We start from the raw sequence: 16820 nt of genomic DNA, 5'->3' as shown, positions 1-16820 counted from the left end.
CCAGGCGCTCATCAGCTTCATGCCCTCCTCACAGGCGATGGGGCTGGCGGCGCTGGCCGTGCTGGCGGCCCTGGCCGTCGTGCACGCCGAGGACGGCGCCGCTTCGCTGTTCCCCTCCATGACCATCACGGCGCCGAACAGCGCGGCGCGGGCGTGCGCCAGGCAGAGCAAGCAGCTGGAGCGGGCCATCGCCAACCGGACGCTGTGGGCCATGCACAGTGAGTCATCCAGTCCACCAGGACGCCGCCGACGCCGAGAAGCTGAGTTTACATCCGGAGCGCCTGCGGTTCGCAGCGTAGGCAATCCGCCGCGGCGCGCTGTGCAGCGGGATTGCCTCTGCAGGCGGCTGGATACCCGCCTGTTAAGCAGCCGTGCGCGGCGGGTTGCCTACCAGGGCTTCGGCAGGCGCTATCAGGCTGAGCAATGGTGTTGTTGCAGTGCTGGACGCGTCGGCGCTGGGCGTGGGCGCCGTCGGGGCCCTGTCGGGCTCCGTGTACCAGCTCGGGGACTTCGACGAGTGCCTCGGGGTGACGCCGCCATGGCCGTCGCAGTACTGCCTGGCCGCCGTGCACTACGCCGTGCCGCACACCGAGGCCCTGCCGCTGCACCACCAGGTGTACGCGCCCAACGGCTCCGTCTGGGACAAGGTCCACGTAAGTAGCCGAGTGGTCAAGCGGACAGACTCCGTACCGCCAGGTCGTGGGTTCAAATCCAACTAATTTTACTATTTCCCCCCGCCGATACGCAGTTTTCCGGTGCGGATCACATGCTCCCGCTGGACACGATGACGTGGGGCTTGTGCGTGCCGGCGGCCTGCGACGCCGGGGAGCTCAAGACGGCCCTGGAGGCGCACCTGGGCGCGGCGGTGCGGGACGCGGCCAAGGCGGTCAACGTGTCCGTGGGCCACTGCACCGCGCCGCTGCGCCGCCGCTACGGCGCCGACCTGCTGGACGCCGTCTTCGGGTGAGAACGCCAGTGTGATCCCTAATTGTCATCGCGGGTTGCGCGCCTGCTTGCGCCACCCAGGGGTCCTGGACGCCCGCGCCTCCGCCACGCAATGACGCCGCGACACTGTTGCCACTGTTGCAGGGCGCTGGTGGGCACGCTGGTGTCGCTGCTGATTGTGGGAACCCTGGTGGACCTCCGCGGACAGCTGGACGCCAACGGCAAAGGCGGCAAGGAGCAGCCCGCCGCTGTAGGTCAGTAGCCGCCAGTAGCCGCGCGTAGCGATGACCACCGTTGCGCTGCTTTCCCACCGGGACAGCGTGCCTGAGAACATCGCTCTTTCAACCGTTTCATTTTTGCCGTCAGAGCCGGGCTGACTCTGCTGACGACGAATTCAAAACGGGTGCTTGGTTCGTTTCAGGCCGCGTTCGACGCATGCTGCTGTGCTTCTCGCTGCGGCGGTCCCTGCGCTCGCTGCTGGCGGCCGAGCCGCGCGTCGCCGGGCTGGCCACGGAGCCGGTGTCCGGGGTGCGCTTCATCAACATGGTGCTGCTGGTGTGCGTGCACCGCGTGCTCAACGTGTACCGCGGGCCCGTGCACAACTACCTGCAAGTGGCGGGGAAGGTACGCACGCGCTCCAAGAGGAATCTCAAGGCTGTGGGAGCCGATAATTTGACCAACCTAAATTAGACCGACAAAAACAAGAATAAAATAGGTAGGCCTAGTTTTTGTCGGTCAAATTTAGGTCGGTCAAATGGTATAGCACCCAAGTTGTCGAGTGGGTTTTAAAGTGCTTCTCTCCGCACAGGCGGTCGAGGACCTGCCCCTGACGGGGGTGATCCACGGCCAGGTGTACGTCGACACCTGCTTCTACCTGGCGGGGCTGCTGCTGGCGTGGTACGACCTGTGCCGCCCCCAGGCCCAGCACTTCGGGCGCACGCTGCTGCTGCGCTACGTGCGGCTCACGCCGTGCTACGCGCTCGTCATCCTGTTCTACGCCTCCGTGTTCTACAAGACGGGCTCCGGGCCGCTGTGGGACTCGTTCATCGGCGTGGAGCGCGACGCCTGCCGCGACTACTGGTGGACTAACCTGCTGTACATCAACAACTACGTGCCGACCGACACGCTGGTGAGCGGGCCGAGAGGCCGTTCAGAGTTCTCGCGCGTGCTTCTCGAGCGACCGATGTAACCCCCTCCCCTTCCCTCCCCACAGTGCATGTTCCAATCGTGGTCGCTGGCCGCCGACATGCACTACTTCGTGCTGGGCTCGATGGTGCTGCTGCTGGTGCGGCGCAACTACCGCTGGGGCTTGGCGGCGCTGGCCGCGCTCACCGTCCTGTCCGTCGCGGTCCCCTTCGCCCTCACCGCCCTGCAGCACTGGCCCGCCCTGCTCATGTTCCACCCCGGGTGAGTGTCCAGGATGGTGATCTACTTAAACTTCGTGATGGCGAACGACTGAAGTGAGGGCGTCCAGGGGCATGTACGAATGGGGGCCCAAAATGGCGGCCCGTGAGGATGGGGTGCCCATACTACTGTCAGGGACTGCGGCGAAACTATCTGTGACACCGTGTCGCAGGTTCCTCAAGGACATCCACCGCAGCCCCATGTTCCGGCTGGTGTACTCCGCCTCGCACAACCGCGCCACGCCGTACCTCATGGGCATGGGCACGGCGCTGCTCCTCCACAAGCTGCACGTGCAACGGCAGCACCGCTTCTCCACGGCAAGTCCTCGGCGGCGCGCTTCAAGCAGCCCCCGGCCGCGACCTCTGCTTTAATTTTCTTCTTCTTTCCTTCGTCTAGACGTGGACGTGGGCGCTGGAGGTGTGCGCGGCGGCGTGCATGCTGCCGGTGCTCTTCACGTCCGTCGTGTTCTACAACCCCGAGCACGTCTACAGCGCCCTGGGGGCGGCGGTCTACGCCGCCTTCTCGCCCGTGGTGTGGACGGCTGGCCTCGTGGCTGGCAGCCTCAGCTCCATGCTGGGCACCAAGTGTCAGTTCCACTACGTCAACTTCGATGAGCTCACAAACCGTTGCATAGAATTAGGCAAAATGAATAATAATTGATTGTTTCACTGCAGCCATCGTGAGATTCGCCACGACGCCACGGCCGTTCCTGGTGCTGAGCAAGCTGACGTACTGCGTGTACTTGGTGCACTGGATCTTCCAGATGACCTCCACGGCGGTGCTCAGGGCGCCGTACCACCAAGAGGACTGGAAGACAGTAAGCGTTGTTATATTGTTTTCAGCCTGAGCCTCAAGAAGTTCGCCGGAGTTTCATTTTGTTCTGTTTCGTGTTCCAGTGGCAGGAGTCGATGAACGACGTGCTCAACTCGTTCCTGCTCGCCTTCGCGCTCCACCTGGCCGTGGAGGTGCCCACGAGGACCTTGTCCAAGCTGCTGCTCGCTCCGCGAAAGTAAGCGATTATGAGAATCGGTGAAGAAGAGACGTGACAGCGACACCCGCGGCCACACGACCCGTTGAACCGCTATGTTGTGCCATTTGTGTGCCATTGTCTGACGCCGTGGCCGTGGCGCGGGGTATCGACTGTTCCAGGGGCGGTGCTCATTCGCAGCGCTACTCCATGACTCCAAGCTCCGAGCAGGGGGTAGCGCCGAGGGTGCCGCCCGTACCGCCGCAGCCCGCGCCCCGCGTCTCGCCGGACCCCAACGGCAACGTGGTCAAGAAGACTGAAAGAAAGTAGACGGCGAAAGGCAGCCCAACCTTCTCGTGTACGCAGCCAGATCTGGCTGAAGCTCAACTAAACTGGGACAGGATGTGAAAAAAGAACATGTGATGTAACCCACTTACTTGTCGCAGCGAATCAGGCTCGCTTGTTTTCTGCGATGAGTTTGATTAGAATAAGACTTAAAGACTAAATTGTAATTAAGGCCACAAGTACAAATCACTATGGTGGTAGAGTTATCCCCTCACCAAACGGAAAGAACGGGATCCGGCTACTTCTGCGAACAGTGAGGGAAGCGGAGAGCCTGAATATAGTATATTGGACGACGTGCGTATCGATGAAACCCAGACAAAGATTGTTGTCATCATTGTGATAGAGGTCTGGCGACGATTCTCTTTTCATGCCTACCGGGCCGACTGGAGATGGTCCGTTCGATGAATCGATTGGCGGAACTCTCGCCTTATCGAAAAGTCGCAGCGCCGGCCTGCAGCGTTTGATGCATCTCGTTGCTATCTTCTCGTCGGCCGGGTCGTGCGCCTTTTATAGCCGGGCCTCGCCCGCGGGCGAAAACCCGCAGACGGACAAAGATGAATGTAAATAATGAAACTGTATCGGTCTGTCAGATAAATGTGCAAGTGATAATAAACAGCGCGTCGTGTTTCTGTCCTGTGTTCCTCTTATCCAGTCACATGAGGAGCAACGAGCTCGCGCGATCATGTGTGAACCATGTACGAAAACACCTTGGAAAACACACACAACACCATTCGAAATCATTCTTCAAAACGGGAAAAAAATGAGCAGAAAACGTGGTTTTAGCTGCCTTCGGACGAGAAATCGTACTTCCTCGACTGGGCCGTATTTTCTGAAGCTTCTCTTGGTGCGCAGTGCGATTTCCCGCCTCAGTTTCGGCGCGGCCCGTGCTCCGCGGCCCACTGCAACTCAGCCAAGTTGTTCTGTTTGTGAGGGCTCTGGCAGTTAATGGGGTCTGTAGGGCGTGTGGCCGTGGGGCCGCCGTGGTGCGTACGGCCGGCCGGCGGACTGCTCGGCGCGGGGCGGGGCGGGGCGGCGTGGGCCCGCTGGGATAAACTTGGTCCATCACTTTTACTACGAGCCTTATTAGGTTCTGGCCGTTTACACTACACTGCCGGCAAAGACAGCCCGTTTACAGTGGCGCAGAGCGGTTTGGGATTTCGTCCGTGGAGACGTTCCTCGAGCCTCTCTTTGCTCTGGCCGATCTCAGACTCCCTGCAGAGGGAGCGCGACCGCGGAAGTCCCGTCGTTTCGTCCGAATGACTCGAACGGAGGAAATGGCGGCAAAGGTGTCCGATGAGGCACTCCGTCCCCTCTTCGCGCACGACTGCGCCGGAGGCATACCGGGGCAGACCGGGGCAGGCCGGTGGGGCACTTTGAGCGGCACTCTGTCCGCCATTGGCCCCTCAAATTGGATAGAAAAGTGCGTGCCTTTCGCCTGTTGCGGCTCGGCACGGCTCGGCACGGCTCGGCACGGCTCGGCACGGCTCGGCACGGCTCGGCACGGCTCGGCACGGCTCGGCACGGCTCGGCACGGCTCGACCGAGCGTGCAGTGGTCCTGCAGTGTGTCGCTCGGCCCGCTCCCCTCACGGCCACACCCCTCGCTACACCCCTTTGGCCCCGTCAGACTGACTCCGCACAGCTTTCCGTCTCTCTCGCACCTAGTGGGACGCTCCGTGAGTGCGAGAGAGACGGAGGGTCGGCGGCGATGCGGCGCGGCGGTCGGACGGAGCGCCTGCGGAGCCCGGGGTAGGCAACCCAACTCACACCACTGCGCCACGGGACAGCAGCCCGCCCCGCGCTGCAGGAATTGACTTGCTCTCTCAACCACCAACAAGCTAAACTGCCTTTTGTTTTGGTTTGGCTGTCGAGCCTGACGAGGAAAACAGGAGAACTGGGAAACGTGAAAACAGGAAAACATGGCAGTGGGGCGGGGCGGCCACGGCGGCGGCTTTGTCGGCCTCCTCCCCCGCTCGCTACTCGCTACGCGGCGCCACTCCCAGCTGCCTTTGCAATCAGAATGTCCGAAGCAAATTCGTTGAGTCAATTAGCCCGCAACTCGCTACGGACGGGGTGGATCCCAGGCCGTGCTTTGCGGAGCGAGTTCTATGTTGAGGCGACGTATCTCGCAATGACACACTGCACTGCCGAAATCGAAGCACGCTGCACAGCCACCCAACCAAACCTAACCTAACCTCACATTACCTAAAAACCTTACCCAAAAAAACGGAGAAGCGCCCCCCCCCAAGCATCACCGAATTTTAAGGAACTTCACTGTTCCAAAGGGAGGGCTGCTTTGGTTTGGATTAGCTCTTCTCGTATTCTACACAACCCCCTCACTGGCAGAGACAATGACAGAACGATTGTTTCGAGAGCGTAGGGGAAGCCTCTTCCAAAATGTGCCTGCGCGTCCGAGGTTCCGAGGTTTACTTTCCCCGCGTTGTTTACTGCCGCCAGTGGCAGAAATACGGTGCGACTGGCGCGCGCTTCCAAATCCCACCAATTTATTTTATTGGCTTTCGGGACAAAGGACATCCTGAGCAAGGCAGTGCAGCGCGTCGAGCGCGGCGTCCCAGTGCCCCAGACCGGCCCACGGAGCGGAGTCGACGGCAGCCTCTCTTTCGGCCTGGAGTGCTTCCAGCGTGCTTCCAGCGTGCCGGCTGGAAGGAGTCAGTGGCTCCAGCCAGCCTCCGGTGCACCGGTCCCAAGGCACCCACTCCAGCGGCCCATCCGCCCCGCCCCGAGCCCCGCGTAGCCCCGCGGGGGGTCGCCCGTCCCTCCCCTTCTCCCTCTCCCTCCCCCAACCAGTGCGGGCACTCGCAAAGCCGAGCCGGGCCGGGCCGAGCCGAGCCGCTGCTTCCCTGTCCCTGCTTGCTCTCGACGCCCCGCGGCCCCGCGGCAGGCGGGCAGGCAGCAGGCAGGCAGGCACGGCCCCACTCAGTCGCTGCCCGGCCGGTCCGCGTGCCGCACTGCACCGCGTGCCGCCTCCTCGCGCCACTCGTACCGCGCTCCAGAGCTCGCGCCTCGCGCCTCGCGCCGCATCGCGTCGGCCCGTGCCGCGATCGCGGCGACCGCGGCGACCGCCCGCGTCGAGGCGTCAACGCTCCGCGGACGCACCGCGCCTGTGTACGTGAGGATGCTGTAGTTGTAGGCGTAGTGACAGTGACGCGCGTGCCGGCGGGCCAACGCCTCGGCCCGGGCCACGCCGCCGGGGAAGTGCCACCGAGGGCCGGCGTCGACGGCGAGGCCTCCTGGCCTGGACCACAGCGCGGTGCCACGCGCGCCCCGCACTCCGCCGCCGCCTCGGTGTCGACGGCAAGCCTAGCCGGGGCCGGAAAACTGGCGCATCATGCAATTTAATGGGTCGATCCTTGCCGCCTCGGTGCGCGTGGAACCGCGTGGAACTTGGGGCATTCGGCCCTTTGAGGAGAGGAGGGTCCATTGTGCGGGGCGCCGGTGTACGCAAGTTTGGCGGCCCGCCATCGCGGCCCTTTTGACCGCGCCGTCGACACCGCGTCGACACTCGGGGGCCTTGCGGGCCTTGTCGTCGGGGAGGGTCGTCGTTGTCCCCGCGTGCTGGCGGCCCTGGCGGCCCTGGCGGCCCTGGCGGGGGTCTTGGTGGCCGCCCGGTCGGTTCGCCGGGACGGTTCGCCCGTCCGGCCACTTATTAGCAAATAGTCGCGGCCGCTATCGGATGAGCGATGAGCGATGACCTGACCCGTGGGTCGCGCTGGTCGCGGCGCCTCGGCGCGCCGTCCTCTGGCGCCTGTCGCCTCTATCGCGCTGCCGGCCGCGCCGGGTCGTGCCGGGCCGTGTCTCTGACCGTGCCGGCGGACTGCCTTTCAATTTATCGCCTCGAAGCGCGGACGCCGGCGACGACCCTCTCGGTGGCGACACGACCTGCCGTCTGATTCCGAGCACTGCTTTCGTCGCTGTCTCTCTCGCACTCATGGGGCGTTCCGTAGGGGTGCGAGAGTGACAGCGCGGAAGCAGTGTTCGGAATCAGACGGCCGCGCTGCGAGTGGGAGACTCGCGTGTTCCGTGCTCTGGATCCGCGTCCCTCTTCGTGGAAGGCTTTGCCGTCGGTTCGCGCTGCGAATTAGCGACGTCCCCCCGTCATGCGCACGCTGCCGGCGTCGCCCCATGCTCTGTCTCTCTCGCACTCGTGGGGCGAGGGGCCGTGTGAGAGAGACGGGGCGAGAGAGCGCGTCTCGTCGGGTTGCCATCTCACTCCGGCAACTCAATGAGAACGTGGGCCTCGCGCACGGCGGCCTCCGCCTGCCGGCCGTGCCTGCCGGGGTCGCCTCCATATTGGCCGTGCGCCTCCCGGCTGGCCCCCCAGCCGCCACGGCCGCCACGGCCAGCGCGGATCAGCGCCGCAAAACTTTTACGCTTTTGTTTGTTCGCCCCGGTCGGTCCCCGGTCCAGGACTCCTGGGCCCGGCTGCCCCGGCGTACGGTGTCGCTGCCAGGCCGTGCGGCCTCCCCATCCCCAAGCCCAGCAGGCCGGCAGCCCTAAGAGGAGAAATAATTATGCCCTAATGTGGGCCAGCGCGTTATTTGCCGAGGGCCGGGGGGATTAGGCCGCCCCGCTCGACTTTATTCCATATCTCGCAATGCTTGGCAATGCCTGGCAATGCATTGCTCGGCCGGCGCACAGTGGGCCAGAAACCGGTGGAGGCGGCTGAAATTGTAGACGCGTTTTGAGCTCCCGAGTCGCTAAACAAGACTCGAACCGAACGAGTGACCCCATCAATGGATTCCTCGTCCGGAGAGCGATCCATTGGTGGGGTCACATGGTCGGTTCGAGTCCCATTTAGCGACTCTGGAGCTCAAAACGCGTCTAGAATTTTGGCCGCCTCCGCAGGTTTCTGGCCTACTGTGTGGCGTTGCGTTGTTGGCCCGATGAATGACGGGGTTCGCACCGCACGCCAGACGGGGCGCGTCTTGTCGGCGCTCCTTCCCCATTCACCGACGCACCAGTGCACTGCAGTGTGCGGCAGTGTGTGAGTGGAGGAGGGTCGGCAGGCCGAAAGTGGTCGTGTGTGCTTTAACACGCGCCGACCGACGGTGTCAGTTTGGCGCCCCCATCGGTCGTCATAATTTGGCAGAGTGTCACGTTAATGCGGACGGCAGGGCGTGGCATCAGCACCCCACCTGTGCGTCTGCATGCGGCTGTAATAGGCTCCGGGAGGGGGGGGGGGCAGCTGGAGTGTATAGTGCCCAACTCCAGCGGCTCCCCGGAGCGCGGCGGGCCCGAGCGGGGCCTAACGCGTAATGTGCTTAGTTTACACATACAGGCCGGGCTGGCTGGCTCGGCCCGCGCCGCCGCGCCGCCCCGCCGCGGCAGCCAGCCTCAAGAGCCATTATGAGTATGAAGGGGGAAAGGGGAGGGGAAAGGCCGTTGTGCGAAATTCGGGCAAATCGCATGATGTGATGATGGGAGTGCGTTTGCCACTGTACGGGCCGCCGTGCCGCCATGCATGGCGCTCCAACTCCCCGGTCGGTTATGGAGGGCTTTCTTCCGCGCCGCGCCCCCGCCGCCTCGTCGGCCCGGTGGCGTAGCAGCGTGTATCAGGGGCACCGCCCTGGCAGTGCTGGCGGCGCGTCGAGGGGCTTAGCACCCCCTCCAGCTACGCCGCTGCGTCGTGCCCCCAGCCCTGTAGCAGCGTGGCGGCACGAGTGTGCTTTGCTCACCTGTCCTAAACTCCGCCCCCGTCGTCCTCTAGGACCTCTAGTACGGCCGTCGTCCCTTTGCCGGCGCGCTCCGTTCCCGCGCTCTTTCTCCGCAGCCGTGTGTGTGTTTGGGTGTGTGTAGTTAGTGCGCCGGTGTGCGCGCGTGTTTGTGGACGATGTAACACCAAGCCGTTGTTGTTTTTACGTCGTTATTTATCAACCCGCGGGCTTGCCAGGCTCTGGCAGGCTCAGCGCTGTGCCGCGCTCCCTGCCGCGTCGCCGCGTCGCCGCGCCGGCCCCACACACAGTGGGCCAGAAGACCGGCGGACGCGGCCAAAACTCTAGACGCGTTTTGATCTCCAGAGTCACTAAACAGGACTCGAACCGAACGCGTGACCCCACCAATGGATTCCTCGTTTGGAGAGCAATCCATTGGTGGGGTCACACGTTCGCTTCGAGTCCCATTTAGCGACTCTGGAGCTCAAAACGCGTCTAGAGTTTTGGCCGCCTCCACCGGTCTTCTGGCCCACTGTGCCACACCTGTCCCGCTGCGCTCCCCCTTTCCCTCCAGCAGGGCTCAGCGGATCACTGCGCGGAAGACGTGTTTTTGCCCCGAAAGCCGGGAAGGGCCCGAAGGGCGGGCAGGGAGTATTGCAGACGCGGCGGAATCGGCGCGGACGATTGTTTGCCCGTCCCTCCCCTGCCCCCGTCCCTCTTTGCCCACTAATAAACTAATTAAGTCCGAGGCTTAAACGCACAAACACTTCCTGCCTTCATCCACTCACAAGAGGCAAAGTTTCCAGCCAGCTCACACCTTGTTCTGAGCCGTGCGGGGCACGGAGGGCTTGGCGGTGCGGTGCGGCGCGGGGCGGGGCGGGGCTGACGCCGACCTGGGCGTGGTGGGGCGTGGCAGGGCCTGGAGATAAGGCTGGAAGAAAAGAAAATGGTACCTGTTCCCCTGAGCCGCGCCGGTTGAGGCCGCCTAGACTACGCGAGTCAATACCCGAAAAATAAATAACAACAAACGACGAACGGCGCGGCAAGCTGTCCGGCCTACGGGCAAGAGAGAGCGAGAGAGACAGAGAGAGATAGCCCAGCGCACAGTGGGCCAGAAGACCGGTGGAGGCGGCCAAAACTCTAGACGCGTTTTGAGCTCCAGAGTCGCTAAACAGGACTCGACCTGAACGTGTGACCGCACCAATGGATTGCTCTCCGGACGAGGAATCCATTGGTGGGGTCACACGTTCGGTTCGAGTCCCATTTAGTGACTCTGGAGCTCAAAACGCGTCTGGAGTTTTGGCCGCCTCTACCGGTCTTCTGGCCCACTGTGCAGCGCCGCGTTCGTCTCTGACGTCACGCGGGCCGGCCAGTGGTGGTCGTGGGTGTCACTGCGTGTCGCTGTCGCTCCGCTAGAAGATTGTTTCCTCGCAGAAGTGGCTGTTCGCTGTTACTGGCAGTATTAATTTTCGTTATCGCGTTGGGCCGGGCCCCGCGGGCGACGGAGCCAAGCGAGGCCAACTCGTGCCCGGTCCAGCTGGCTGCCTCGCCCGCTGAATCTTCATACAGAGTCTCTCTCTCTCTCTCTCTCTCTCTCTCTCTCTCTCTCTCTCTCTCTCTCTCTCTCTCTCTCTCTCTCTCTCTCTCTCTCTCTCCTAGTAGCCTAGTAGGCCCACCGCGGCGCCCCGTGCCAGTTATCTCCATGACTTGGCTTGGCGACAAAACCCCGCGCGCGGGAAAGAGAGAAAGAGAGTTGCAGGAGCGCGGCAAAAGAAATGTTTCGATGTGGCGGTGCCAGCGCAGCCGGGGGGGCCCTCATCACTTTTAGCGGGGATGGGGGGTTGGGGGAAGTACATGCAGCGTTACGCACCGGCATTGCGGCTCGCTGAGCGCTAATGGCAGTCACCCCTCCTCCCCCCCTCCCCCCCTTGCATGCGTGGGTCATACACGGAGTGCTGCAGCGCCCTGCAGCCCTTCAGGCAGGCCGATTATGCGCTTATGCCGTGACACTGTGGGCCTGGCGGGGGCGGGCACAAGGGCCGGCGGGCCGGGCCCGTGGACGTGGAGGGCGCCGTCCACGACCTCAAAGGCGAGTCCCTGGAGGACCTGCCCCGGGCCGAGCCGCCGGAACGCCCCAAAGGCCCTCCTGAACAACTCTCGAAGCATCGATTTGGAAGCCTTGAACCGCCGCGCGGCTGAACATCGACCCGCCGAGGCTCCTCGAGGCCTGCACGACGGCGGCCTGCACGGCGCTCTGTCTCTCTCGCACTCACGGGGCGTCCCGTCGGGGTGCGAGAGAGAGAGAAGCATAGGCACTGTTCGGAGTCGCCCGATGTGGCTCTCCTCTCCAGATCGCCGGCCGACTGGTCGGTCACTCGGGCGCACGGAAGGAAGGGGGAGGGAGGATGATTTGTGTTGCGTGGTGAATGCCGGCCGGGGCAGGCAGGCAGGCAGTCAGGGCGGGCGTATCGCATGCAGCCCAGCAGGCAGGCAGCATGCAGCGCGCAGCGTGTGTTGTGACAGGGGTAATGCAGACCGATGCAGACACAGTGGAGAGGAAGCCATCGTCATGAGTAAGGTGGAGGCTGGCCGAGGCTGGCCGCGGCAGGACTGAACCACCCGTCTCTCTCGCACCCACAAGCGGAGCGGCGGAGCCCCACGAGTGCGAGAGAGACAGAGCGACGCGATGCCGCGGCCTGTAAACACTCGCGGGCTGACAGGCGGCGCGGCGGTCCGTGAGGCGAGGCAGGCGAGGCAGGCGAGGCACAGTGGGCCAGAAGACCGGTGGAGGCGGCCAAAACTCTAGACGCGTTTTGAGCTCCAGAGTCGCTAAATGGGACTCGAAGCGAACGTGAGACCCCACCAATGGATTGCTCTCCGAACGAGGAATCCATTGGTGGGGTCACACGTTCGCTTCGAGTCCCATTTAGCGACTCTGGAGCTCAAAACGCGTCTAGAGTTTTGGCCGCCTCCACCGGTCTTCTGGCCCACTGTGCGAGGCAGGCGAGCGTGCTGACGTACTGCCGTGTCGGACAGGACAGCCATTGCCATTGCCGCGCCGTGATGCCGTGATCCGCACCGCGGACGGGCCAGCCACGCCGATATATCGGACAAGCCACCGGGCGGGGCGGGGCGGGGCGGCGGTGTAGCGCGAAATTAAATTACTCGTGAAGCGGGGCGAGAATGGCAGAATGTTTTGGCCGGGCTCTCACCATCGGCGGATCAAGCGATCAAGCGCGGAGCCGAGGCTGCCTGATAACCAGGATTGGGGTTCGAGGAAGGCTGTGTGTGTGTGTGTGTGTGTGTGTGTGTGTGTGTGTGTGTGTGTGTGTGTGTGTCTGTGTGTCTGTGTGTGTGTACATGTGCGCACGGGGAAGCACTCGATGCAAAAAGAAAAGAGAGAGAGAGTTTTATCCGGAAGAGTGTTATCCGACGGCAGAAATAAACAGCTCGGCACCACTGTGGAAAAGGCGGCGACGCACTAATGCACCGCACGTTTAGCATCCACCGGGACTCGAACCCCGATCCCCTGGGGAGAGGGGCACCAAACTGCGCCAGCGTGCGCAGGCGTGCGAAAGCCACCACGCGGACAACCGCAGCCACTGACTCCGAGCCGAGCGGGTTGCGTCCCGCGTACCCGAGAGCCGCCCGGCGGTCGTGCGGTGTGGAGCGGAGAAGCGGACCCCGTCCCGTCCCCGGCGCTCTGCCATGTCTGTTCGATCATTTCGAACACGTCCATGCCGTTTGGACCAACCCGCCGCGCCGGGCTTGTGGTGAGCGAGCGGTGGGGTGGCGGGGGAGGGGGAGGGAAGGGGTGGGGACAGGGTCGCGGTGACCGGGGTGGACCCCGCTCCGTCGCCAGCCCAACGGTGCGTGTTGTGACGCTATCGAGATAGTCTCCGCCTTGATTATCGGAGGGACTCGGATCCCCCCCCCTCCCCTTCCCCCGCCGCCCGGCCCTTGCGGGCCAGTCCGTCCGCCAATCCCGGCGCCAGACTCAAGACGGCGCCAACACTGTCGCGGAAACGAAAAAAGATGGAAGAGCGAGGTTGGGAGGGCAGGCCGCCCCGGCCGGGCAGACCGGGCAGGCTGAAATTGATTAGGATGAGAACGATCGGATTTATCTCTCCGGCAGGGCAGAGGCGCAGGGCCCGCCGTGGGAGGCGAGCCGACAGGGCCTGCGTGTGTGGCGGGGTCTAGGGCTGGGCGGTTTTATATTTTAATATCAATACCCAATATTTAAAATATTGAAATTCTCTCAATATCAATATTTGTATTGATATTGAATATATTGACTGTCAAATAAATATTGAGATATTGAATATTGAAAAAATTGAAAATTGAAATATTGAAAAATTGAACTATTGAAAAACGCAAATATCGGAAATAGTAGATCGAGTAAAATGAAAGGAATAAGACAAAAAAAGGTAGGAAACGATGATATTCCATATCATACATTGAGAGCAGCCAGGCTCGGATGGCCCCAAAAGGCCCCGGCAGATAAGACCGCAAAAGGCCCCGATCATCATTGTTTTACCCTTCATGACCAACTTTGTGAGGCTGCCGCTCCCACACAAGTTTTGGTCAACGTCTTCCCTATACAGGGCATGAAAGAGTAGGGTCTTGAGAATACTAGGACGTTGAGGGAGGCCGTTTACGGCAACTAGATTTGGGCACAGGGCCGTCCAAAGTCAGCAAAATAAGCAAATTTCCGAGATTCGACCACTTTTTGACCAAATTTTGGGCCCAAAATCGTTGCGGCAAAGGCAAAATCGTTGTGGTCAACGTCTTCCCTATACAGGGCATGAAAAAGGTCTTGAGAATACTGGACGTTGAGGGGGCCTTTTACGGCAACTAGATAGACACAGTGGCCGCCCAAAGTCAGCAAAATCAGAAAATTTCCTAGATTCGGCCCTTTTTGACCAATTTTGGTCCCCAAATCGTTGCGGTCAAAGGAAAAATCGTTGTGGTCAACGTCTTCCCTATACAGGGCATGAAAGAGTAGGGTCTTGAAAATACTAGGACGTTGAGGGGGGCCCTTTTACGGCAACTAGATTGGACACAGTGGCCCCCCAAAGTCAGCAAAATCAGAAAATTTTCCGAGATTCGGCCACTTTTTGACCAACTTTGGTCCCTAAATCGTTGCGGTCAAAGGCAAAATCGTTGTGGTCAACGTTTCCCTATACAGGGCATGAAAGAGTAGGGTCTTGAGAATACTAGGACGTTGAGGGAGGCCTTTTACGGCAACTAGATTGGACACAGTGGCCGCCTTCGCACATTTCTTAATGAACCTACGGGACGGGCCAAAGTTGCCGATGTATATCGCTATTTTCCTGTTTTTTCAGTATGGTCCCTTTAAGATGAGGTTTCATGGGTTCATATGGAATACAAGCAAGTTCTAGAACGGTGGTGAAACAAACAAGGCTAAACAAGCCACATTTGCGTTGAAAAACAGTCGTTTAGCGCTGGATTGACTTCAATATCAGATATTGAAATATTGAGATCAATATCATGTATTGAGATATTGAGACCAATATCAATATCGAATTTTGATATTGGTCATTCAATATGCGATATTGAAATTTCAATATAAAAAAAATTTAATTGAAGTCAATATATTGAAAAACGCCCAGCCCTAGCGGGGTCTTGACCTTCCCGCTTCCCGGTGCACTCTGCTAATGGTTTTTCCTCTGCTGCAGCGCGGCGACGACTGCCGAGTGATGTCGCGACGCCTCGCCATGCCCTCGTCGCTGTACTGGTGCTGACTTCGGCGCTGCTGGCCCCCGGGGCAGACGACGACCACGTCGACGGCCTCGGCCACCGCCGCCGCCTCCACCGCCGCCCCCTCCACCGCCGCCGCCTCCACCGCCGCCGCCTCCACCGCCGCCACCGCGACGGACGGGGGCACGGCCCGCCCCCCCTTCGCGGTGCCGACGGCCGCCTTGACCGCCCCACCTTCACCACCGCGGCCCCCACCGCGGCCTCGACGGCGACCTCAGCGGCGGCCGCCGCCACTGCCCCAGCGCCCCAAGGCCGCGGCCACGGCCACGGACGCGGCCACGGGGACAGCCATGGGGGGGCCACGGCGGCGGCGGCCACCGCGACGGCAAGCACGCCCCAACCGCTGCGTGTGCTTCAAGACGACGGTGCGCTGCATGTCCTGCGTGGACCACGTGCCGCGCGTGCCGGCCCAAACCCCCATCTGTGAGTGCACTGCATCCTTCCCGGGGCGTTATTTAAACCGCGGCGCTTTACCGCTCCACGCCGCGCTTTACGGTGCTGCCGCAAGCCCTACTTGTTGACGGCGGGGCCGAGGCGGAGCCAGCCACTATCTGGCGGCCACACTGCCGCACCTCGCGGCCGCCCCGCCCCGCCCCGCCCCGCCCCGCCCCGCCCCGCCCGCCCCGCAGCTTGATCGCGAGTCCGTTTTAGGACGGGCAACTTTTGACGGGCCATTGCGCGAGCCCCGCCATTACGGCGGAACGGCCGCCGCGCACCGCGGCCCAGAGAGGAAGAGAGAGAGACAGAGAGAGAGATAGAAAGACACCCCGGCACCCCGCGGCGTGAACCGCGGAGCGCGCAGACTATGGAGATAGGGTGGCGGCGCCGCGTCACCGAGTCAGCACCCCAGTCGGATTCGTGGCCCCGTCTCTCTCTCTCTCGCACCCCCGCACAACTTCGTAGAGTGCGAGGGAGACGGCGCGACGCGGTGGTGCTAAACGGCTGCAAAGCGACGCGTTACGTGGTTGCCGGATAATCCGGGCTGGTCTTGGCGGCCGCGCCCTGCCCGCGCCCTGCCCGGCCTGACGGGCCTCTTTATCTTCTTACTCCCTCTGCCAGGCAGCCAGGCAGCCAGCCAGCCAGCTCGGCCGACTTTTTGGTCGACTTTGATTTTTCGCTCAAGTGAGCTGGTCTCGGCCGCGCGCCGCGCTCCGCCGCCGCGCCCCGCCACCCCTCGCTTTGACACAGAGATGAATGGCGGTGCCCCCACCCCCACCCCTTCCCACCCCCAGCAGGGCAGGTGAGCTTCATCGCTATTCATTCCTCAGATATCGCGGGGAGAGCTGCCCTTGTCCCGCTATTCCTGGTCACCCCTTCCTGTTCCGCCCCTTCCCCCGTCCACCGCCCGGCTGGCCCGGCTGGCCCGGCTGGCCCGGCTGGCCATTGACTCTCTATAATGGCCCCGGAGGAATTTTTATATCTTTCCCATAAGCGCCATTCATTATGCAAAAGACATGCGCGCCCTGGGGAGAGGGAGGAGAGAGAGAGAGAGACGAGGTTGCCTCTCTAATTCAATGATAAAGTGGTTAACGTTTTCCGCCAGATTAAAGGTCCGGCGTCTTGGGAGCGGAAGCGAACCGTCCGGGGGAGTGAGGGAGAGTGAGGGAGGGGGAGGGGGAGAGAGAGAAGAGAGAGGAGAGGGGCCGGGGGGGGGAGGGGGGAGAGGGGAGGGGAGGGAGAGAGGGAGGGAGGGAGGGAGATGGAGAGG

At 62.2% G+C, this 16820-nt stretch overlaps 2 protein-coding genes across 2 annotated transcripts in view; both read left to right on the top strand.

Annotated features, from left to right (window-relative positions):
- The first annotated feature begins 1 nt into the window (after position 1).
- On the top strand, positions 2-4290 carry LOC117653299 (nose resistant to fluoxetine protein 6-like). Its single transcript, XM_034398890.1, has 12 exons — positions 2-218; positions 439-653; positions 749-963; positions 1090-1199; positions 1367-1569; positions 1754-2074; positions 2159-2352; positions 2522-2666; positions 2746-2935; positions 3024-3166; positions 3246-3358; positions 3499-4290. Exons 1-12 carry the CDS (start codon positions 20-22, stop codon positions 3644-3646), a joined length of 2196 nt encoding a protein of 731 aa, XP_034254781.1. The 5' UTR covers positions 2-19; the 3' UTR covers positions 3647-4290.
- An 11125-nt stretch (positions 4291-15415) lies between these two features.
- The window catches only part of LOC117653485 (peroxidasin), a gene marked incomplete in the record, with an annotated part of 67156 nt that continues 65751 nt past the window's right edge, over positions 15416-16820 (top strand). The window contains 1 exon segment of the mRNA XM_034399172.1: positions 15416-15488. Coding sequence (XP_034255063.1) covers positions 15487-15488 — 2 coding nt within the window.

Source organism: Thrips palmi, unplaced genomic scaffold, assembly GCF_012932325.1.
Source record: "Thrips palmi isolate BJ-2018 unplaced genomic scaffold, TpBJ-2018v1 HiC_scaffold_8, whole genome shotgun sequence".
Classification (NCBI taxonomy): domain Eukaryota; kingdom Metazoa; phylum Arthropoda; class Insecta; order Thysanoptera; family Thripidae; genus Thrips; species Thrips palmi.
This window is presented reverse-complemented; position numbering and strand designations above follow the sequence as displayed.